Source organism: Passer domesticus, chromosome 5 (assembly GCF_036417665.1).
Source record: "Passer domesticus isolate bPasDom1 chromosome 5, bPasDom1.hap1, whole genome shotgun sequence".
In the NCBI taxonomy this organism is placed as follows: domain Eukaryota; kingdom Metazoa; phylum Chordata; class Aves; order Passeriformes; family Passeridae; genus Passer; species Passer domesticus.
The window spans coordinates 46,711,855-46,736,483 of NC_087478.1; the positions used below are offsets into that span (position 1 = coordinate 46,711,855).

At 40.1% G+C, this 24,629-nt stretch overlaps 2 protein-coding genes across 6 annotated transcripts in view; both read left to right on the top strand.

Moving 5' to 3' along the window:
* Positions 1-4,880, top strand: part of IFT56 (intraflagellar transport 56) — a 57,834-nt gene extending 52,954 nt beyond the window's left edge. For 2 of the 4 annotated variants that reach the window (XR_010362340.1, XM_064420002.1), the window contains one exon: positions 875-1,165. The gene's annotated coding sequence lies outside the window, so the exon portion shown is untranslated. The other 2 variants (XM_064420003.1, XM_064420004.1) reach the window with 2 other exon arrangements.
* A 1,703-nt stretch (positions 4,881-6,583) lies between these two features.
* Positions 6,584-24,629, top strand: part of UBN2 (ubinuclein 2) — a 51,846-nt gene continuing 33,800 nt past the window's right edge. The window contains exons 1-4 of one of the 2 annotated variants that reach the window (XM_064419981.1): positions 9,885-9,984; positions 10,658-10,762; positions 11,078-11,170; positions 16,772-16,873. In XM_064419981.1, the coding sequence (XP_064276051.1) occupies positions 11,141-11,170; positions 16,772-16,873 (132 nt within the window). In that variant the 5' untranslated portion in view covers positions 9,885-9,984; positions 10,658-10,762; positions 11,078-11,140. Of the gene's footprint in view, positions 6,992-9,884; positions 9,985-10,657; positions 10,763-11,077; positions 11,171-16,771; positions 16,874-24,629 lie in introns of those variants that run through there. The other variant, XM_064419980.1, reaches the window with a different exon arrangement.

Below are 24,629 nucleotides of genomic sequence, written 5' to 3' on the forward strand. Positions count from 1 at the left end.
GCCTCCAGGGGTGCTAGCCTGATGGAACAGGCTTTTCATCGGAGATAAGCATCCCATGCCACAAATATCTTTAAGGAAATGGTGCAAATAAGGAAAAAAGTGAGAGACAACTCCCCAGAGCACATAATCCCTCTCAATCTCTGTAAACATCTAGGTGTTTTTACACTTTCAAATGAGCAGGTGTGAATCATAAAAGAGGAAGGATTCCATTAAGGAAGTCTATTATTTTCAAAGACAGCTCCACTTCAGCTTTAAATTCTGCTTAGGTACGGTTTAAGTGATTATCACAATCAAAAAGTAATAGGGAGATGCTCCTCAGTTTAAGTTTCTTTGCCGGTTCATTGAAGTCTGCTGCCTTTCTATATACTTGTATTTTTAAGGAAAAAAGTGTGTGTGTGGCCACACATATTACTGGGTACTCCTCTACAAAATCCCTTCTATGTTTATTTCTGATTAGTTTTCTTGCTATTCTTTCTATTAAAAAAAAATCCAGGATTTTAACTAAAAGGTTATTTTAAAGGACTATTGAATCGTTTGACAAATACAACTTTAAGTTCATTGAATCAAACCATTTACTCAGCAGTACCCTAGCCACCACTAAGCCATGTCCCTAAATGCCACATCTACACAGCCCTTAAATACCCCCAGGGAGTGTGAGTCAACCACTTCCCTGGGTGGCCTGTTCCATTGCTTGACAACCCTTTTGGTAGAAATTTTTCCTAATATCCCATTGAAACCCCCTTTGGTGCAATTTGAGGTCAACTTTATCTTGTCCTATTGCTTGTTATTTTGGTAATTCAGTGGCTTTAATTTTCTTGTCATCACTTAACAGGTAACTAATTTTTTTCCTGTGTTTTTTTTTCTTCCTTCTTAGAAAAGTAAAGAGTAAACCTGCAAAGAGGAATTTCCTAGGGATTCGCTGCTTGGCAGAGAAAACATCTCAATGGCTGATATCCCCAAATTAATGTTATTTAAGACAGAGCCCACACACCACCTGGAATCATTATTACTATAGAAATTTACAACAGCTTATTTGTCAAACTCTACTGAGTTCACCCTTAACACTAGGACAAAAAGTTGCATGCTTGCTCCAGCAAGAAATCTTGACACAAGAAGCAGAAACAATTATTAACAATTAAGTAAAAAATAAGATGTAACTAGAAAAGTGTTGTTATCTTGTTAGTTACAATTGATTTTGCTACTGTTACCCAAAGGAACTGACCCATATTCTGCTTGGTAAATGCACCTACTTAAGAGCTGATGTTTAATGTCTTAATATTTCATCTTCTCTCCAGGCTCAAAAGATGTTCCACAACAACTTCTCCAAGCAGCTTGCTTTCCTTGGCAAGGATGCAATTCTTCTTTCCTTTTTCTCTCTCTGCTTTTTCTTCCTAACTTGCAACTCCATATAAATGGAGCTCTTGAGGCTTTGAATTTTCTCTGAAGTTCCTCTAAGTCAACATTCTTATCCTATGTATTAGTTTAAAGAAAGTTACAATGTTCTGCAGGCTATAAAAATCACCAGTCATTCAGAACTTGTGTCAGCTTTAAATTTCTCATTGAGAAAATTCTTCTGAACAGCAAGGATGATAACATCCCCACCTTTGGTTCAGGAACTCACGCTACCATGACACATCCCTTCCTGTAAATCCCTTGACTTCTTTTCCCATGATGACTTGCCCTGATTTCTAGCTTACATGAGATAAAAGCCAACATTTTGTTTTCATCATCTACCTCTGAGATACACAGTCATGCCATTTTTGTTGTTCTGGCACAAAACATAGTGTTGGAAGTGGAAAACATAGTGAAACATAGTGGAAAACATAGTGTTGGAAGTGCTGAGACTCCTCGTCTCAGCAAATGAGCAAAAGATACACCTAAATCCACTTAGAGGGGTAAAAAGCACTTCCAGTTACAGGAGCAGTACCTACTTTTTGAATAAAAATTGTTACTGTTTTTAAAACTTCCTACTGCCATTGAAACCTTGCACTTTTGGTCAGTTTTGTTCAAAGCATTTTTTAAAGCTCTGGAGAGGAGTTCAGTGTCTCTTGGGCTCAAATTCTCCAGTAAGTGAGGCTTGAGCAATTCACAGGGAGCAAATAAAAACGTATTGGATGAAGTTCATTATCACAGTTCCTCTGCCTTGAAATTGGGACAAATGAATTTTACTGCCCCATCAAAGGAGATTCTAATTACCTGAAGCTAATGCACACAGCCTTCCTAGAGTGAATTTGGCATTTCTCTACCTGCCTACAGTCCTTCCAAACAGTTTACTTCACTGAAAAGTGTACTTCAGACTTCTCAAGGCTATGGCAGAGCTGCTGATAACAGCTCCTAAATACATGTGCCTGAGGAAAGAAAGCTAGAGGCAAATTCTTCGGGAAACAGTATTTTTCCTTAAAAGAACAACAGTAGTAAAAATATGAGGGGGCAGGATCCTGCAGATAAATCAGTTTTCTAAATGGTATGATAGGCATTGGTGTTTCATTTTGGAAAGAAAACAGGTGGTTTTATTTCTTGATTCTGGGTCTAGCAGAGAGCAACTTAGTAAAGCTGGAAGAGAAAAGAGATTTTTTTTTTTTTTTTTAAAGTACACTCGAATTCAGAGATTCTCCTTAAACAGAAAACCAGCAATGCTAGCCATATTGTTGGTGCAATGGATTCTTGTGATGCAGCAGCAGCAGTTCTAGTAAAAGCTACATAAACACCAACATACCTGCAGCTGGATCATCTCCTGACACAGAAATGGAAGCTGCAGCTGCTGTGGCAGCAGTTCCAGTGAAAGGACCACAAGGATCACCAAGATGTGTGGTTGGACCATAAGAAACCAAGGATAGAGTGAGGAAGCAGCTGATGGTAAATGAGGATGTTCTCTCTCTGTCTTGGAGCTTTTGAGCAGTGGAGATGTGACTGGCACTCCTATGAGCTGGCTGCCACTACAGATGTTACCCTAATGTAGACCTCAGTGCTCACCTTAAGGAAAGGAGAGAACAATTGCCATCCCATGCCACCTAAGCTTTTTATGTAATATTATTATACAAGCAGAACGTTTTCTCCTGCATTCCCATCCAAGGGCAAGAGGCTCATAGCTCATGGAAGTAAAGAAGTAAAAGAAAGAAAAAAAAGAAGTAAAAAAAAAGAAGTAAAGAAAACAAGCTCCGTGGAGACATACAACTGATGATAAGGACAGCTCTGCTTTCTGGTGGGACCCTGGGCCTGCTGCTGTGGGGTGTCCAGCCCAGAGGATGCCAGACATGGGCTTCCATGAGGTCCAGGAGAGCAGTGACCACTGGTCTGTAATGAAACAGGGTACAGCTCTGACTCTACCACAACCAACACAGCCCAAAAGCATGAGAGTGCTACAGACAGAGAAGCCAGTCCAAAGCAGAGCAGGAGTATTCCACCTGCACCAAAGTAGAGGCCTCTGTAGTTTGCTGGTCTGTCTCTGTTGTTTTCTGTATTTGAAACTAAGTCAGGTCAACAAACTGCTGCTCACTGATGTGGCTGTAGCATCTGTAGTTCCAAGCATCCACTTTGTCTGATCTACTCATGCTGCTTTTCACCAGTGAAATAAAAAGCAGTTTCAGTATCACCTCAAAATTACTCTTTGTGTAATTGTTAATTTTTTTTTAACTCTTAATGTGCCTCTCTGTGTCCTTCAGATAACATACAAAGGGAAGGAATCTGTATTCAATATTGGACTATTTTAGCATGGCCATATCCTGAGAGGAAGCAAAGTAACTGGCAGCACATCTCTAATTACTTTTTTAAAAATTATACTTGTTAAATTTTGTGTTGTACTGACAAGGGCAGCAAAGTGTACTATACACTACAGACAATACCTGAGATTGAGCTTAATGACAAAGAAGAAAATGGGTAGCAAAACAGAATAAAAAGTATGGATAAATTACAAATCTAACTCCTATTGAAGTGTTTTAAATGGTACAAGCCTGGAACTCTTCTGGTGTATTCAAAACCAAATTCTTTGAGAGCTTATGATCTAGTGAATTTGGTTGTTTTCTTTTCTGAATGGTTCTAGCATCTTAGACCCAATGTAACATTAACATATTCTAGTAACTACTATGGTTGGATCTCCTGCCAAGGTTCTTTTTAATTTAGTTCAGATACTCACAGCAAACTGTCTTTAGTGACTTCACTTTAAATGCAAAGATCAAGAACTATTGTTTGTCTAGTTGCATAAACAAATACTAAGCCTTATAAAAACAATATGTGCACATCAAGATGCTTAGATAGTACAGAAATATGAGGATTCATTTTTCTAATTAAGTTCCTAGGAGAAAGGAAAAGGGGGCATACAAATTACTATTTCATAGTAACCTTAGATGTGAAAGACTGCTTCTAATATCAAGGTCTACAATCTCAGAACAAATGGCCACCTGAAATTATTTCCAAGAACTACTTCTGGTTTTCTCTGTAACCCTACCATGGGTTGAATGACGATTGTTCCTTTCCAGCTTATTTTTTTTCCTACTTTAAAAGCATGTTAAAAATCTGACCAAGATGTGGTTCCAGGTGTATCTACACTACAAGACAATATGAAGCACTGGATTCAGGTACTCGTAAAACTGATTTTATTCACTGATTACATCTGAATATAGTCCGCTATATCTTAGTTAAGAGACTGAAAGACTGAATGGAGTCTTACATTAGATACTTAAAATACATAGTTTATCACTTTCCAGGGATATATCCAAGTATTATCTATCAAGAAACTACCTGTTGTATTCTTGTACTTATTTCAAGGCCTAGACTCCCATTTGGTAATTGAAAACAAGGTTCAGCAGAGCTGCAGAAGAGCCTGTGACTTCCACATAAGATTTCTGTTTGATATGCAATAAACTGCTCTTTTTCTGAGGAAAGGCCCCTTTTTACCATCACAGGATTTAATGGCATAGATGACACAGAAATTTTGATAAGAATCAGAATCTTCCTGGCAGGGTCCAGAGGTCTGGAGCTTAGGGGTGCTCACTCAGTTTGAATCCAGAAATACATTTCCTATTTTGTGCATCAGCTGTATGAAATTCTGAACAGAGAACAAGTGCAAGCGTGCAACTACCAAATCATGTTGTTATGATGCTGAAAGTCAAAACATATTTGAGGAATACATCCACCTCTACTAAGCTTGCTAGTCACACCACAACATGCAAGGCTTTAAGATAAAACAAGTCCCTTAGACTATAAAGCTCAACAAAGTTTCAAGCCTCAAAAGGAAAGTTTACATTTCTCAGATCAGGTCAGTCATTCCAGTGACTTGCTGCCCCAAGCAGTATTCTGGAATGGCCTTCATTCCCTGTTAGTGATGTTATAACTTTCAGTAACATTGTTTAGTGTCACGGATCTCCTCTGGAGTCTAGATGAAATTAAAAAGTCAAGTCAAAAGGCTTCCTATGCAATGACAGAAAAACATCAAGCACAGTGATGGATGTAGTTTGAAAAGTGGAGTAATATGATGCACAGAATAGTCTGTTATCATTATGCAAAATAATAGACAGGTGTAAATTGCTTGCTTTGCATGAGTACATTTTTAAAAAAGAGAATAGACCCACTCCTACCCAGTATTTCTGAGACTAAAAAATGCCCCAAAAATGGTAATGTCTTTTTCTCTGCTCCAGTGAAGCTAGAGGATACAATATTCATGATGTTCATAAGCTTCCTGAAACTCCACATTGCCTTGGTGGCATACCTCCATCTGGAAATACCAGGCATCAGTCTGTCAAAGTAGGTGGTGACAGACTGAAACACTTGCAGTATTTGCAGGCAGCTCCTGCTCATGAGGGAAGTCTCGCTGCTGCTCAAACCCTGCCTGCCCCGCGCCGTCCCCTCTCCCTCTGGAGCAGCTCTTTCCCAACAAGCCTCAACTCTCCCTGCAGCCAGAGCCCTCCAGACCCGGCATGGCCGCTGAACGAGCTCCGTGCCGCCGAGGGCAGGCCGGCACCCGGGCAGCGGCTGCTCTTCTGCAGGAGCAAGCTGCGATCAACCCCGCCATACGGCACGGTTCTGTAAACCCCGCTGTCCTCTGCTGTTCCCTCAGCGCGGGCTGATGCTACCGAGACACGGTGCACGGTCCGCGCCGCTCAGGCTGCGAACGGCCGCTCTCCCCGCACGGGTGGCTTCTCTCTGGTGACTGACCCGCAGCCGCCGACTTCTAGGGACCTCAGCGGACCTCCCCCGCAGCCTGCCCGCGCTGCCCGGGAGGACGAGCGCTGCGCAGCCCGCGCGGCTGCCGGCGGCGGGCCCGGCGTGCGCATCGCCCCGGCAACCGGGGGCGGGCCCGGCGCCCGCCGCGTGTGGGCGGCGGCGGCCGCGCTGACGTCCGGGGGAAGCTGAGCAATAACAGCAGCGACGCGGGCCCGGCTGCGCCTGCGCGGGCTGCGGGGCTGCTCTATTTATGTGGGGGGGCGCCAAGATGGCGGGGGCGGCGAGGAGAACGTAGGGGTAGCTCCGACCGGGCGGCGGAGCGGGGAGGAGGGAGAGGGAGGAGCCGGGGCCGGTGGGAGGGAGCGCGGAGAGCGGTGTCACCGAACGTGTGAGGCGGGGGCCGGCGGACGGCGGGCGGGGGGGGGCGCGGCGGCGGAGGATGGCGGAGCCGCGCCGGGTGCCGTTCATTAGCCTGTCACCCGTGCGGCGCCGCGAGGGCGAGAGCCCGGCGCTGGAGCGAGAGCCGACGGGCCGCGACGGGCCACTACCGGAGCCGCCGCCGCACGAGCCGCCCAGCGACAGCGCTGCCCGCCCGGAGCCGCCCCGCGACCCCGGCCGGCCCGAGCAGCCGCCGCAGCGGGAGCCCCCACGGCCCGAGCCACCGCCGCTGCCGCCACCGCCGCGCCAGAGCGGGCGGCAGGAGCCGCCGCCGCCGCGGGAGGCGCTCCCGCTCCGCCAGACGGTCCGCCTGGAGGTGGTGCTGAAGGACCCCACCGAGGAGGGCTGCGTGGAGTTCAGCTACCCGGAGCTGCTGCTGTGCGGGGACTCGAGGGTACGGGACCTCCCCTTCCCCTTCTTCCCTCCCTTCCCGCCGGCACGGGCTCCGCCGCGCTTCCTCCTCCTCCTCCTCCTCCTCTCGGCTGCCGGCGGCCCCGGCCTTGCTGATAGTGTTACCGGTCACCCCTTGCTGCTCGGGGGTGGTCCCGGTACGGCGGGAGGGGCGGCGTCCTGGAGGGAAGTCCGGCTGCCTTGCCGTCGCTGCGGGCTCCTCCTGGTGCTGAGGCTGTGCCTGTGCCCGTGGGGGGAAGGGGAGGCTTTCCACTTGTCCCTGAGCTGGCCAAAGGCTCCTGGCCTTTGCTGCGGGCTGAGGCGGAGGAGCTGCACTGTCTTGTGTCCCGCTTACCCCGGCTCACCTCCCGGCCGCTCCCCTTCCCTGCCCGGAGAGCTGTTGCCTCCTCCCTTCCTGGGAGCTCTTTACCGGCAGCTGGATGGAACTGTGACCACGCCGGTCTCTATTCCTGGCTGTCCCTAGGCTGTGTGCAGGTAAATAAGGAAAGTCCGGCTCTGCTCTAAGCCTCGAGAAGCAGGGAAGTGATCATTAGCAGACTTGGAGAGTTTTTGTAGTCTTGGAGGAGTGGGGGATAAATGAGAGTTAATGTTGAACCGGTAACCACACCTGTAAGTGTTGAGAACTTAATTCAAGGAAAAAAAAAAACAGTGTTCTTCCTGTGCTTGTTCCTCTCAAGCAGAAAGTGTTTGATACTTGAACTGCTTTAGTTTTTTAAGGACGAAGCTCTGCAGACAACTTTTGGAAGCAAGCAGCGTTAGCCAATCCACAGGGCCCACTGTTCTAAGTAGGAAGGAGAGGCGTAGGTCCTTAAGCTGGTTACACTTGAGCTGCTCATTCTTAGTTGAATGAAGTTGTACTTGATTTAAATAGTTGTGGCTTCTCTTTAATCCAGCACACAGTTTTAGAGAAAGCTTGTCTCTTACTGGAAAAGGCAGAGGGCAAGTGAGTAACTACTACTTTGAAGGTTGTGGTAGATCTGGTGATAAAAGCAAGTATCAAATACCACTGCTGTTACTGCCGTGGGATTTTTACATCCAGCACCAACTTGAATATGGTTAAAACTTTTCTTCTGAACCAAAGTGTTTCTAGGAGATGACGGCGCTGTAGCTATACTTAGCAGGCTGCTCACTTTTTCTGCTGTAGGAGGGATATACACACTGGATTGTGTTCAAATGTGGAAGGCAGAAAAATCAGTGACTGATTTTAATCCCTCAGATCTTGTCATGCAAGTTAAAAGGTTCCTTCTGTTCATCCTGTCCTACAGCTGTTGTGGGCAAACAGTGCCAGTTATGACTCCTCAGAATCAGTGTAGCATAATCATGCTGCTCTCTGAAGTGCAGTCTTTCTGAGCAGTTCTGTGAAGGTGAAAATTGTGTTAGTGTTTAGAAGTGGTTCAGTACTTGAAGGCTGACTTTTCCCTTTGGCAGTTCCCAGTTCCATAACTGCCTTTTATTCTGAAGTTTGCCAGTATCTTAATGACATACTCAGGGAAAACAGGCTCACTCTGATGTAGTTCTGATGCAAATTCCATGTCTTCTGGGGATGGGAGAGCATTGATTTAGGAGATTTTGGTACAACTGGGATCAGAAACTGCATTTACAGTAGAGACAGTGATAGTAATGCTTTATAAGAAACTTTGTATATTTTTCAGCTCCATAGAGTCCAAATTAAAATGAATGGATCGTAATGGCAGTTCTGTCACTGGGCTGGAATAATCAGCTGATTTGCTATGTAAAACAGTGTCATAAATTAGGATCCTTTTAAAGTGATTCTGGACTTCCACTCATGTTTAAAACCTGATGTATATTCGGCCTGTCAGTTTAATTTCTTGCTTGTTATATGGTAAACCTGGAAAAGCTACTCTAATATTAGGGAAGATTTAAAATCTTGAGATTTGCTTTTTCAAAGTAGGTAGTAACTAATTGGTAGTTAATTTTGTAGTTTTAAGTGGAGTTTTAGCTTTCAAATTTTGTTGTTTTAATAATGTTTCAATTTGAAATTAACAGTTCAGATACTTTATTTTTACTGTGTAATTTTTTTTGTAGGGGTGAAGATCTGGAAGCTATTGTTGACTCCTCCTTTATAAGAAGTTGCCAACTTTTTTATAACATTTGCCATTAAAATTTAACATTACAAAGTCAGGAGTTTGTCTTTATATCTTGTAGTATTCTTGGAACTGTAGCAACCAAGAAAAGCTGTCCAAAGGAAGGCAAGCACTGGTGCACAGGCATAACTTCAAATATGGCTTTACTAGGCCATGATAATAGTAGTTATATAATGATGAAGTGATAGAGAATCCCAAAACTGATTTGGCAGTGCAACTTCTGTCTTTTTTTAATTCCAAATTTAGGTTCCTATGCTGAATCAGAAGCTAGTGGAAATGTTTATTTTAAAAACTTGTGCTGTCCTTGTCCTTTTTTGCCTTGATGAAGAGAACATCCTTTGATAGGGATGTTTGTAGAGTTTATCTTCGGGGAGGAATTATGTAAAGTTTGAATGTGAGTAATAAGTTTGTGTGGTTGAAGGGTTTATTTGCCTCTTAAATGCTGGTGGAAGTGAAAGTGTGCTCCCATTTCTTTTGGGGTGCATAAAACCCAAGTCAAGGTGGATGAGCCAGAAGCTCAAGTTGGCTTCTGTCAAACAGGCTCCAAAGGTGCTGAAGTAGTAATGTCTTAGTTTGAGAGCCATTCATCCCTTAGAAACAGCCAAAACTAAAATTTGCTTGAATTTGAATTTTCAGTACTGCTTAACTAAACAAATTGATGGGTTTGAGTGTTTGATTGAGAGAGGCAAGTTAACACTTAAGTACTAAGTTTTATTGATCTTTAGGCTCAACTTTGTCTCCTTTCACAGTTAGAAAAAGGCCACATATGCCTAGCAGAAGATGAGGAATACATTTCCCAGCTAAAAGTAGAGAAAATGATGTTTCGTGAATTGAGCAGTATTTTATATTTAATTATGCCTGCAGGAAATAAGTAAGTGGCTTTAATTTATGTTTTAGGAGTAACTATAGCCTCTATTAATTTTTTCTCCAAATACTCAGTCTGGGAAATGTATTGTAATTATGTGGTGCTTGCAGTTTTACTTAGCTTACCTTCCTCATACATTAGTCTTGATGCTAATGAGCTGGTTTGGTCACCATTTAGTCAATATTCTGGCTTCTTAAACTATGGAGGAAAGATCTTGCTTTTCTGAACTTATTTTTTTTAATTCTTCATAAATATTCATTTATTTATTGGTGAGTAGTCCATGTGCAGTAAAATTAGTTGTTATCCATAAAATTCTGCAAAATGGAATTCCATTCCACCATGTTTTAGGATCCTAGTACCTTCCCCTTCTGGCAGTTACTGTATTTATGAGAACTCCGGTTTGAAGGAGGGCAGCCCTGTTTTTCTGCCATCACTTATTAAACAAAACAAAAGCACTGTGTATACCCTGTTCATTGGCTTTGTCTCAGTGAAAACCTTTTTTCTAAAAAACACCAAAAGAGTAAGGAGCTACTCCCCCCTTGTATGTATAGCTGGAATATTAAACCTCTTTTGTGGCTAACATAGTTATGATTACTGAAATTAACTCTTGCGCTGTAATTTTTTTTCTTTAGATAAAAGACTTAGCTCACATTAATTATGGATATAATTTACTTTTTAGTCTTCTGGCTGCTTCCTTCCTGGTTAACACACCATGTGCATCCTGTCTGTTGTATCTAGAAGAACCATAACAGCTGTTAAGAGAGGCCAGTGAGTGGAAGCAGAGGTGAAAAAGAGTTGTGATTAGAGAGTTTTTTCTAACCTCAAATGGCGATAATTCTCTCTTATGCTTAGACTTTTAGTTGAGGTTGTTGTGGAATGCTTGGGAAAATAAAAATCTGAGTATTTATCTTAATTCTTCTGGTTCTGTTGTCATCAGAAAAAAGTAGCTAGATGATAATTCAATCATCAAAGTAATTTTAAGTATTTTAATAAATTCTGACTACTTAGTCATCAGAGTATTGTTTTTTGACATTTCATAGCTTTTGAGATGTACTCTGTGTTTCATATGGAATGAATGTGTAACTTTTGCATTTTTCAGAAGAAATCGGTGCATTTAGAGGATCCATACAATGATGAACAACGTGAGCGACATGAAGTAGAAATGCTTGCCAAGAAGTTTGAGGCAAAATACGTGAGTTACTGCACTTTGTTAAAAAATACAAACATTTAATAGTGATAACAGATAATGCTGGTGTTTTTTTCCTGAATAAGGTTGCTAATGTAGTGTCAAGTGACTGCTGTACGTGTCAGTGATGACTGTCTCACTGTATTTCATTTAAGTACCTTGAAGCTGCCACAAGCTTATCAGACAAGTCTGCTAAATAGATTTGTCTATAGATGTTATAGCTTGTGAAGCTATTCTTGGAAAAGAATAATCTTGGTAATCTTGGTAATAGATGCAGGTCAATATTCATGCTCTACACTGTGCTGGAGGAAACAATTTTTATATAATGCTGTTGTGCACAATTGAGCAGGTCTTCTCTTTGGGCTAAATACTGATGAATCTTGATGTCCTGACTAGTTTGGAATGTTTCCATAGGAAGTTATTTGTTAGATAGTAAATCATTGCTCGATGAATGTCTGGTAGCTGCCAACTGCCTAAAGATACTCTACTGGTTCCTGAAAGTGTAGTGTGACTTGAACAACACTAGCTAGCAACATAAAGAGCCTTTCACTAGTAAATGAAGGTAGAAATCAGAAAATGTTGACAAAAACCACACCCAAACAGGTCTTTAAGAATTCATATGGGTAGGGTTGGGTGATTAAGTCTGAGCTGGCAATCAGAGCTCATCATCATGCTGAGGCATGTTGATATTCTGGATTACGAACAGAACACCTTAATAATAAAGAAGGGAAACAAGAGCAGTCATTTGTATCTTTTGCTATTAATATACATATTAAAATCTTTTTTGTCTGGCTTACTTGGATTTTTTTTTCTGGCAAAGGCAGATTTTTCTAAGTGCTCGGTCTATATATTCTTTCAGTCTATATATCATTTCAATGCATGTTATCTGTGATACATAAGGAAATAAGCTTTTAAACTGAAAAGAATCGTTCTCATCTTTTGGAAAGATTGAGAGAATCCCATATGAATTGAGAAGGCTGTTCCGAAATGCTGTTTGCTTTTAATTTGAATTATAAATAATTTTTTGAATGTGAGAGAAAGATGTTTCAATCACACTTTTTTTAGAAAACTAATTTCTGCTATTAAGGATTTTATAATGTCTGAAACAAGTTGCTTAACTACAGTTGATGAAAGTCAGTGGAAGTATGTAAAGCAATAGATGTAGAAGGGAGTGGTAGTGGAAGCAATCTAATTTTACATATATGTTTATGCATCTATCAATGCTGAACCTGTACATTTTTGGACAAAACATGTTACTAGACTTAACAAAACCACAGTCCAATCTTCAGTGGTCACAGAAAGGGATGCCTTTAACCATTGGAAAAGCAGTAGGTAATAAAAATTTACAGTTTTCAACAGTTTATATTTGTGGTGCAGTTGCATCTTCCTTGCTGCTTGCATTTCTGATTCCTTCCCTTTCATTCTCTGACTTGCCTTTTGTCCATTCCAACCCCATGAAAAGGAAATGTCCTCTATATAAAGAACCACTTATTAGGTTAAAACCACTAAGCATGAAGGGTGATGAGGGATTAGGATTCCTTGTGTTAGCAACTCCCTGTCCTTTCTCTTCCAATGTAAGAACCATCAGTCTCTACTTGCTGTCTGTGCTCAGAGGAATCACATCTCTGAACGCTGACCCGGTGCAATTGCTCATGTTCTGACAGCATCCAGCCATCTTCTGCCTCTTGTGGTGAGACATTCACTGCACAGCTTCAATTGGAACAGGGATCCCATGTGGCAGATACTCATTCTCCTCAAGTAATGACCAGCTGCAGGATACTCTTCTTAGCTGGAGTTGCACTGTAACAATCCTTAACAGTGCTTTATTGTAAATGTAATCAGTGGTTGTATGAGAAAAAAATAAAGGGTTTTTTTCAGGTTTGCAAGAAGTGCTATATCCTCCTTTATTTAGGTATTACTTATCTAAGATATCTGTTTAAAATGGAGTCAAACATTGGTTTTAATCATAACATGTGGCAGTACTTCTGGAAAATTTGATGCATGAAGAACAGTCTGCCTTGAAGACTTTTTACTTCTTTTCAGATCGGTCAGTACACAGTTTGATATATTTTGCAGATACTAAGAAAAGCTTATGAAAAAGTGTATTTTTGTAAAGCAAAATGCATAATGTACCATTTGTTTACCTGATTATTCAGAACTCTCCTGTAATTGCTGCACATACTAAACATCAGCATGAAAAATCTGCTCTGAAGGGTTCCCATTTTCATTGTTTTGATTGCTGTTACTTTCTAGATAGAATCAAACGCTGTTGTGAACACACGATACTGAACCCTGGACAGTATTGTACATCTCTAAGAGCTTTTCTTGGATCAAAACAAAGATCCATCTAATGGATGGTAGCATAGTCACTGACACTAGTGGAATCTTATACTTGAAAGTATAATAGAGCAAGTGTTCATTGATATTACTTCACTGTGCCTATCTGGCAGTCTGTGTTGTAGCTTAATTTCTCTCAATGCCAAAGGTCACATGTTTAATCTTTTTAAAGCTTTCTGCCAGAAATCTACCAGATCATTATCATATTTCTGTGTTCCACAGCACTGGAGTATCATGGTGACTGTCATATAAAAACACACTGTGTTTAAACCTGAGGAGTTCCTGTAGTGCTCCATAGTTTCTCTATTGTAAGAAACAGAGAAACAATTCCAGTTCTTCTGCACATTTTATGTGATTTTGATGTTATCATCTAAATGCAGCCCTTTAGTTCTCCAGCTGTAATGTCTTAACATTTTTATTGCATGGAAGTGGTATTTTTTATCTTTAAACATCCTTGGCTTACTGTTCTCTTTTTTGTTCTAATTGTTTTTTTAAAATGAAAGGATATTAGTGCTATGATGCCCTGATATTTCAGTGTTATACTGATGACTTCTGGTTTGGTTCTCTATTCCTTTTTTTTTTTTTTATAAGTCCCAACTAATTTTTTGACTATTCTTGATTAAGCAAATGTCTGAACTATGCCTTACAATTCCAGTGGTTCTTGAGCAGCATAACAAATTTGCAGCATGCTGTCTTTTTTTTTTTTTGCTTAGGTTATACTTATACTTACTTTATGTGGATTACCTTGCTCTATTGATGCTGAATTTAACTGCCTGTTTATCATACTAAATTCAGAGCAACTGTAAGGTCTTCAGTGATTCTTCAGTTGTTTTCCTTTTCCTTTACTTTCCTTAGTAAATTATCATCTTAGACCCCAACTCTTTACCTGCTCTGTTGCTTCTAAAGGTGAATGAATGCATATTCCATAACAATTTTGCTGACCACTCTTTGCCAAAATGAGATACCTGTTCTTACCTTTTCTTTCCTAGCTGTAGATCAGACATCAGTTTTGGTGGACCTTCCTTATCTTGTGACAATTTCTTGTTTTCAAAGATGTTTGGAACATTTTTAAAGCATTTGAAACACTTCCTTCCTGTTTTGTGTATTCTTGTGCCTGCTGGTTCTGTTGTTTATAGCTTTTATTAACTTATCAACCATAAAGACCACGTTTACTGGTTTATAGATTCTTCTCTTCAAGATTCCTCAGGTATTGGCATTTTATTTGCCACCTACCTTCTAATCCTGTTGGGCAGAGGTTGTTTAAATGTAAGATTTAATATCTTAAAGTCATCTTTGGCTTTTTTGAATACTTGCATGAGTAGTATTTGCAGCTTCAGGAACTAGGCACCTTAATTTGCTCTAGTATTGTGACTACTGATGTTCTGGGACAAAAAGGTTGGAGGAAAGCTGCAGTCATAAAACTTCCCTGAAGTGCTGCATGGTGGACACTGACACAGATAATCCCTTCATTCTTCGGCTGCACTCTTGCATCCTTAACATCTTGATCAAATGAAATCTCAACACAGCTCCTTAAACAGATCTGGTTAGAGCCAGGCCTGAAGGAAAATCTCTTAATTACACACACAGTGGTTCAGATATTTTCATGTGTCTGAATACAGGTACTATTTTAAGGCTGCTTTTGTTCATTCAGCTATTATAAGACTTTATTTTTGTGGTCGCTACTTTTGTTCCATATCTGGTTTTCTGACTATCAGACAGAATGTATTAGAAATTTTAAATTTTATCCCTCCTTTATTATACTGAAATCATAGAATCACAGGATAACCATTGCTGCAAAAAGATTTTAGACTTGCAAACAAGGATGTTGATGGTTACTAGGAAGATATATGTAGTACAGAGATGGATTGCATTACACATTAGTGAGTTCAGTACAGGTGAGGTATGGTTTATGAAGCATTCTTAGCCTGCTGGCACCTGAGTCAGAATCATGAATTATATAAGCTTTTGCACTGGAGTTTAATCAGAATTCTTAAGTGCTGCCTTTTTCTAACTTATTTTTTCTTCTCTCGTCCATCTCATGCAAACTTTCTTTTTTTTTATAAAGTACTGCATCTTTTGGAAATGTGCAGTCATTCAGATGTTTTTTCCAGATGAGTGTAGGAGATTATAGGAATACTTAGCTTGGAAATGTAAATTAAAAGCTGAACTTATTTTTGAGGCTTTTCTCCTAGGACTATTGCATTTGTTTATTTAATATATGTGAGAGATTACTGTTTGCTTGCAAGAGCACATGCTTTATTTTGTCACAAACTTGCATGTTGTTAAAATGGAGATGTTGAGATGCTTACACCACTCATAAAAGCGCAGGGGTGAAACTGCCTTTGGACAGTGTCTGCCTTCTCATAGTAGCTAGTGGACTGTGGTATTTGGATGTCACAGCTAGAAGGACTGACTTGCTCTAAGAATGCTCAGAGCTGTAGGGTGCAGGCAGAGAAGTTTCAGGAGCAAGTCTTGAACTCTTGGAAGTTACCATTTTAATGAAGGCAGTGCTTTTTTAAGAATTTTATCTTTTAAGGCTTTTGTTGATGATTTTGACTTTGATTTTGAATATATGTGAACTAGAAAACTAGGCCTTATGTCCTAAGATTTTTATGCAACCTTGAAGTTCAGATTTCCTGAATATTTCAGCTAGCTGTGAGTCTTTATTTGACTTAACAGTGAAATTTCCACATGAAAAGAATACTTGCAGATTAAAATTAATTTTACCATCTCCTGGAGATAAGTGAATGCATCCGTAGTTTGTGATGCAGCTTCTGGTTTTAATACTCAAGTAACATTTTGTGTTTTAAAACTCAGCTTATGTGCTATAGAGAATTAATCCATCTTGTGCCAGGAAACACTTTAATGAACTCTAGGCTATCATTTTCCCTTGTAATGACACTGTAACATACTGAAAAACTTAACACTTCTAAATTATCCCAACCCTTCTATCATTAGCAGTCCAATCACTAGATACAGTATACATAGGACAGGAAAACATCTCTGAATAGGAAATGTGAGGAAGATCTTGGTCTTGCAGAAAAAGGTAGCTAGTGACTGCCTTTCAGGGATGATTCTGGTGAGGCACGTTTGCCAGAATGCATCTGTGTGGAAGTTTTCATTAGTCATCTAGACCATCTTCAAGAAAGCATTCAAGAAAGGAAAACTGCTAATTCCTTGAATGACTATTCCTCCAATGCCTTATGCTTTGTAGGCTTTAGAACGTTGCATTCATGTTTCCTAAGTGATGTAACATTGCTTTGTCTTCAGGGTGGCAAGCCCCACAAACACCGGAAGGATCGCCTGCAGGATCTGATCGACATCGGTTACGGCTACGACGAGACAGACCCTTTCATTGATAATTCTGAAGCGGTAAGTGAGCTTCATCCCAGCAGCAAGGAATCATGAGGCAGTGCTTTATCTTTTCAATACAGAGCAAAGGTAAGGGAAAATACTCTGTACCTGTCTGTAACTGATGTGAATACAAAGGGCATACTACTTTCGGAGACAATTACTGTATTTGTAGTCTTACTCAAGATATTATGCACCAAATAATTAAGAAAACTATTCCTAGATCACATAATTTTCCAGCTTTAGAAATTAAAATATTTTTGTGTGCTTCATTTACTGTTGACTGAAATGACACTGTCTCTGTTTAGTTTCTTGTACTAGCTCTCTGGATGATTAGTGGGTTACTGGCATTAGATTTCCTGCTTTAGATCAGGAAGCTGTTCTCCTCTTAAAAACCAGTAAAAATAGGATGATTATTTTAAACATTGAATATGCCTGAAAAATTTGAGACCAAACAGGTTAAACAGCAGGATATTACTGCTTACTTTGTCTGAATATTTTTTACAAATGAAACCACATCTCAAGGTAAAAGAAAAAGGTATTAGTTTGGTGCAGGCAATGTCAGGGATATCAGAAGGTTTATAAGAGGGCATTTGAAGCTATCTTGGAGGTGATATGTGAAATTATGAAAATGAGAAAAAAGCTTGGAAAAAAAGTGGGTTATCCAAAAGCTCAGAAACCTCCTATAATTCTTCCTCATTAAATGTCAGAAAGAAGTATGTGTACAGTTTAGTCAAGTAAAAAAAAAACTGAAAAGAGCTGTCACTTGCCAGCCTTCAGTTTCCTCCGTGCTGAGTGACACTGGACAAAACAGCAGTGATCTGCTGTGAGAAGGAGTGGGCTAGAATTCTGAGTGGGAGAGGAAAGATGATGAAAAGAGTTGCGAGAAAAGAGTAAGAAAAGCACGTAAGTGCATTGCTTAGCATACATTATGTCAAACCTTCGTTTCAACTCTAAAACTTTACAGTAAAGAGCTCTAACCTGAGCTGTGAAGTTTCTAGCATATAGATGTTGCAATGAGTGATCCTATGACCTGTGTGAGGTGCACAGAAAGTGTCTGCAGAACTGATACCTTTTTCAGCAGGAGTTGAGTAGTAAACCACAGTGTACAGCAGGCTGAGTTTATCAGCGTGCATTGGTAGTTTTTGAAGAAGGTCTGAAGTGGTGTGGAGAGAGAGCTTGCTGTAAGGTGCTTATTAGAATAGGTAACTTACAATAGTTTGTCATTTTTCATTATCTAGCAACTTGAACCTGCCAATATTAAACTGTTCTATGATTATCCCACAACTTCTGGTTGTGCTGCTGGAACAATATTGGGATCTAAGCCTTCATACGTCTTTTCCAAAGGTCAGATTCTGTCTCCAGCTTGGTAGGAACAGATGTGCTTCATTTCTGCTGAGAAACCACTTGAGCCTATAGGTTTATCTGGTTTCTCACTGTTGCTTAAGTTCACCATCTTTGTTTTTAAAATTTTACGGTATCCAACCCAAGTTGTAGCTAGGTTTTCCTGGATTCACTGTGACCTATCACAGATCTGATAGGAGATTTGGAACACTGGCAGTACTCATAGCACAGGTCTCTGTCAAAGTACGAGTCTGGTGTATTATTACTTAGCATGCTGTGCCTCTTTCCAGCACTGGTGGTGCTACCAGCAGCAGATCTGGTAGATTTGCAGGAGCATTTACTTCTGTCTCTTGCCAGAGTCCTTGCAAAATGTACAAAAGGCAGTTGTTGGAGGACCAGATGGTTGCATCATGTGCTAGCCGTGGAAGCTATTGGGGAAAAAATGGTCTATTCTCTAAAAATTACTCTCCTGAACTAATCGTTGTGCCTCGTGTCTGCGTTATAAATACAGACCTGGTGAGAGACCATCTTTGTTTTGCTTTTATCCCCATTTTTATATAGAAAAGGAGAAAAAAAATATAGTGGGCCGGCTGCAGTCCATGTTGTTGTTGCAGAGCTTAAGAGTTCTGTAATGTAGGAGTCGAAGTTCAACAAAACCTCTAATTCCATTATTCTGCCTTGGGTGCAAAAGAAGTGTTCAGAAGGAAAATCTGCATGTCTGGCTTGCTCATCTTCTGTATGTCCAGCTGTGAAATTGCCGTGTACCCTGAGATGTGTTAGAGCCAGGCCCTGGACGACTTGTAAGAAGACACACTTTCTTACACATAAAAAGCTGGGCACAAACACTTGAAAAGTGAATATGAGTGCCTCTCTAGGATTAGCTTGTCTCTCTCCCAGAAAAAAATTTTGAATGCTTCCTCAGAATTTTTAGTCCTTTTTCTTGTCACAGTTGTGAAAGAAATACTGAGCTCTTTGGCACTGAAACGTTTATTCCATAGCTTTAGAGATAGTTTCCTTTTAAAAACAGATTTTGAGGTAAATGCATTTGCAGGCAAGCTCTGTGTGAGCAGCTATTCCTGAGTTGAGAATTTTGACTGTAGTCAGTGGATTGTGATAATTCCAGTAGAAAAAAAAAAAAGAAAGTCACAACTGGCTTACTATTGTTTCGAACTTCTCTACAAGGGTTAGCCTGGTGGCAAGTCCTAATCTTTGCTTATCTTAATGGACCTATACAAAATGTCCATAACCTGCAAAGAAAGCTGCCCCTCCTCGGTTTTTCCACTGCTTTGATGTTGAAAATAGGTTTTGCTGTAGTGTAAGCTGCCCAGAACTACATTCTTTGTGAAGTGGAATTCCTGTAGAAGTTTTCACCCACTCTATTTTTCCTGCACACACATGCATGTCCAGCCAGATCAGGCTGATTACTTGCTCTTGTGATGACCTCTGATTATTTGGTTGGTTGAATAGTTTCCTTGCAATGTAAGCTTTATATAGGTAGAGACTGCAAGGGAAAACAGTGCTTTCTGAGTATTCTGGTATGCAGTACAGAAGAGGGAATTTAAAGTAATGTATGGTATTAATGAAAACGTGAGCTGTTTTCTCTTACTTGAAGGTAACAAGGCTTGGCTATCCAAACCAACTTCTATTCCAACCGACTTCCCCCATTTCAAGTAGATGAATGTACAGAAAGAGCTGTTGACTTTTATAAATCTATAAGCAGTGTCTTTTAAAGCAGTGATAGTAGATGGCCATACTGGCAGGAATGGAAGCTAAATGTGAATGCCAAGAGCAGTGGGAAGCAGGCAGTTCAGTTCTTCAGACACCCAGGCCCCTGTGTAAATATTTGACCTAGTCTGTTATATTCATAGTTCCATAGTGGCCTTCTAAACACTGATGTAAAAAGTCCTGTGGTGGTCACTAGAGAAAACCAGCGTATCAATGGTTTCTCATACATGGAAAGTTTCTCCAAAACAGGTACTTCAGCTGAAAGGAAGATCTTACTTTTTCTTTAGCTACATCTTACCTCAAGAGCTCAGATCATCTTTAAAGAAAATCGTTCAAAGATTTTGTTTGTTTTAGTAATTCTGGACACACTGTTAAAAGCATTGCTCTGTTTCTATCTGGGTTCCCTTGAATACTTTCCCCAATTTAAAGGCTTGGTCTCTGCAAAAATTCTGTGTCACGAAACACAGTTTTCACATATTTCCAGGATAAATTTGTCCTCATGTTGTATTCTCCAAACTTAAAAAGGTATGATAGATTTAATATCCTCTTCTGTCCTACCCTGGCTTGCTTCTAAAACCTGAGGCTGTTGGGTTATCAGTTAAGGTTATCTTGAATATCTGAGCAACTTTTTCCCAGCAAGAATACTATCTCTTCAGGGAATGGCAGCTCAGTGTGTTAATGGAAATTTTTACCATTTTTGTGAGGTTCTGGGCCAGATGTAGTTTCAGGCCGTCTTGGTACTGTTCTCTCATTCTTCCTACTCTAAGGAATTTGTTTTACACTAACTATGGAAAGGAGTGTTGTTGTTTTAAAAAGATTGCTGTCTCTTAAAAAATCCTAACAAAACAACCTGCAAATGTTAGAGGCATTTACAGAAAAACACTCCATAGGTTCCATTATTAAAAATACTTTCATGGTGTATTGAGAGAAGCTGAACATTGTGGCATTTTTCATCTGGAAAAGGTTGCCTCTGTAGACCACAGTCACAAACCTCATCCACACTGAATACATGAGGGTGCATTAAAGCTTCTATTTTCAAGAGGTTCACTTGCCAAGTGTTTCATTGGCTGTGGATTGGTGTGTTTATATTAGTACTGTCTTCCTTGCTCATTGTCACTTTGCCCAGGCTGGGAAGTTGTGTGTTTGGGGAATAGTGCTCACTTAGCCGAGTGCACGGTGTCACCTTCAATAGCGCGTCGTGCACGCTTCCCGCGCGTCTTCAGGGGACGCCTGCTGGCTGGCCCCTGACATATCCTGTGCATTCAAGTGAGTACAAGGACAAACTTCCATTTGTAGATTCATTGCTTTTTATCCTCCTCACCCCGAAGTACGTCTAGGTATAAAGTGGAGTATCAAACCAATAGATACAGATGCAAGAACTGAGCTGGTACAAGAACCAAAATGGCTAGAGGTACAAAGGTAGTTGAATTTGCAGAACATGTCTGATGTGTGTTAAAGCAATAATAATGGTTTTGTGCTCCTTCTGCAAAAAGGCATATCCTTCTTTAGGAAAGAAGAATAAACTGAAAATTCAGCAGCTGCATAGGTTCTTGAAAACACCTGAGACTTGTATCTGGTAGTACCACTGTATCTGTGTAGTACCACTTAAAATTTGTAGAAGGAAATAATAATGGTTGTAGCAATATCCTGTATTTTGCTAGATTTAATTTTTTGAAGAGCACAAAATCACTTTTCAAAGTAATCTGAGCTACTAGAGGGGTAGATCATGGCCTAGGATCAGCTATGCTTTTGAGTAGATGAATTTGTTTAAGCAGTACAATGAACCTAAGTGTTTCCCAAAAATTACACAAACAATATGATTACTAATAAAATACAAAGGGGGGTTTATAACATGCCAAAATAACAGATCTTTGATAAAAGCATTTGTCTTAAGTGTCATATATGGAAAATCTGCTCTTCGTGTTAAATGAGGGGAAAAGGAAAGTATAACTTTTTTTTCTGCAGAATCTTCTAGTAGTTCTATAACATTAAACCTGGAGAGATTAAGTAACACATTACATAATTATTTAACACTGAACTAGATTTTCATTGTGGGTCAGGTCAGAGCTCAAGTTCTGAAAGAATTGAGTTGTACAGATAAAAGTGGTCAGATGACTGGTCATGCATTTTGTAACATCAGCTGAAAAGTTTTCAAGGTGAGAAGAATGTAATCTCTGAAATGAAGGTCACTTAAGCTAATAGCATAGCTCTGGTGGCTGATGGAAAGGTGTAAAAGGTGTTGGTTGAGATGAGAACAAAACAGGCGAATAGATGAGGATTGGTACTTCTCTCAAGGTGCTCAGGTAGGCTGATTATGGTATGTTGACTACTAGAATGGGATACTCTTATGAGACTACCCTGGGCCAGGTATTATATCTTTTATAATCTCTTATGCTTTTTTCTTTTGTGCTCTGCCAGCTGTCCTTTTCCCCAGGGTTAAAAGAAAAACAAACCAACCTGCCAATTTACCTGTGCATTTTGAAAGAGAAACCTCCTTTATAACAGGAAAGCTCTTTGTGCTTGCTTTTTCATGTCTCTTTGGATTAGCAAAGCAATGCATTGTTTCCCCTTAACCTTGTTCAAGATTTCCTTGTAGGTTCTATTATACTGTAGTTTTTGGAAAGATAGGTAGTTTTTTGAAAACTTAGCCTTAAAGGATGGCAAAGCCAAAGAGTGCATTTCAGTTTTTTGCATCTTGAAGCATAGAGATCAATCTTCTCTGTATGTTTGAAGTATCTGAGGTGTGTAGTGAGCTGTGTAGATGTTTAGTCCATTTCACTGAAGGAAATGTATTTGACATAATTTCAGTAGCTTGGCCTTTATTCAGTGGGCTTCTGATGATCAGTATCAACTAAACAGTTCCTTCCACCCCCAGCTGGTTAGACCTACCTCAAAAATAAACTAAGCAAGGTACAAAAATTATCCCTGCTTATCTTTTAGCTAAGTATTATCTGTTACACAACAAATAGTACACAACAAATAAACCATTTGGACATGTTTACACCAAATCTCATTTCCAAGACTTGGTACAGAAGTGTTTAAAAACTTTTTCACATTTGTACTTTTGAAGGTTGTCTGGAAGGGAGATGAATGAGGAGAAGGATCACAGCAGAATATCTGAGGATTATGGTCAAAATACCTGGACTCAATAGTAGACAATATTAATATAAGATACTGCTGTGGATCTGGATTTCAGAGCTAAACTGGTGTAATCCATAAAAATTCACTGGTTTTGGTGTACTGATGAAGTTGAAACCAGTTAACTTATTTTTTAAAAAACTAAATTATCTTTCATACCAAAACATTTAATTAGATTAATAGCATTAAAAGCATAGTAATGTAGCTCAAAGACAATAGTTTAAAATAACTTACATATGAACCTGCTTTTAGATTGTCAGACAGTCTGTCTTACTTTGTTACCTGCAGGATGATTCCATGATCAGTTGTAGGACAAACCTGTGTTCACAGGAGTCAGTCAAGTCCTGTCTCTTTGTAGATCTGAGATTTTTTGATTCTCACCCTTGAAATGTGTAAGGAAGAGCAGAACACAGTAAATGGCTTTAAACTTATTTTTGTTCATAAGATAAATTGTGTGATTTCATACACGGAAAAAACTAGTTTAAAGCAAAGGTCTTGAAAACAATTCATAAGAAGATTTGGAATTTGCAAGAGCCATGTTCCCTTTAACTGAGAGTTCTGGAAGCACTTCAAAATGAAACCTAATCTCTGTTACTAATACCTTATACAAACATACTCATTTTCTGTTTACTTAGGGCACTAGAAAATAGTAAGTTTAGCTCAAAGGGGGGTTTACACTAGGTACACTGTGGTCTGCAGGCCCCTATGTCTAAAATACAACACTGAGTTAAAAGTTATAACTTGTTCAGTAGGTTCAGGGTAAAAAGAGATTTTGGTAAAGAAAAGTAGTCTCACTCAGGGGATACGAGGAACTGAATATCAGAGAGGCCTTTGAAGGTCTGGCTAAATTCATATTCCTCAGCAGAAGCAGTTGAAACGTCAGCAGCTTTGTTATACATCCACATCTTGCTGATCTTACTTGCCTGTTGAGTGTTATGGAATATATTCACTCTGCGTATCAAATGAATTTTGCCTTTCTTGTTGCCTTGTTCCAGTGGATCTGTGCCACACAGTGTGTGGATAGTTCAGATAATTTGCTGTGATTCATGATTCCTCATTTGTGGACTGTCTTTAATCCTTACTTGTGTGTTACCCTGGCCTTCCTGACTGCTCTGCATCTCAGTCTTTACTCTGTTGGCTTTTGCTTCCTATGATAATGGTCCCAGCTTTGACTGTCTGCTTTTTCCTTCTAACTTGGCAACTATTCTTCTTCAGTTTTGATCTTTTTCTTCCCCACCCTTGCCAATTCAGTTTACACCCTGTCAGCTCAAATGGGAAATGTCTGCTGTGTCTATTAAGCACTGTGGATAATTTCTTTCCTCTACTTTAATTTTCCTTGCCCCTAATGAAGCTGGTTCTGAGAGCTGTGGAAAAATCATGAGTTTTCTCTGAAATTCCTACACAGCCTCCACTCTCAAGTTTTCTTTGCATGGTCCTCCTGGTCTTTTAAGATGAATGACAAGTCACTATTAAGTCACTTCACTTTTTTTTTGTTCCATTAATAGGTTCTCTCACTTTCTTGTGCTAGCTTTTCAAATCAACTTGGGGTACTTCATAAATGCTGTCACCA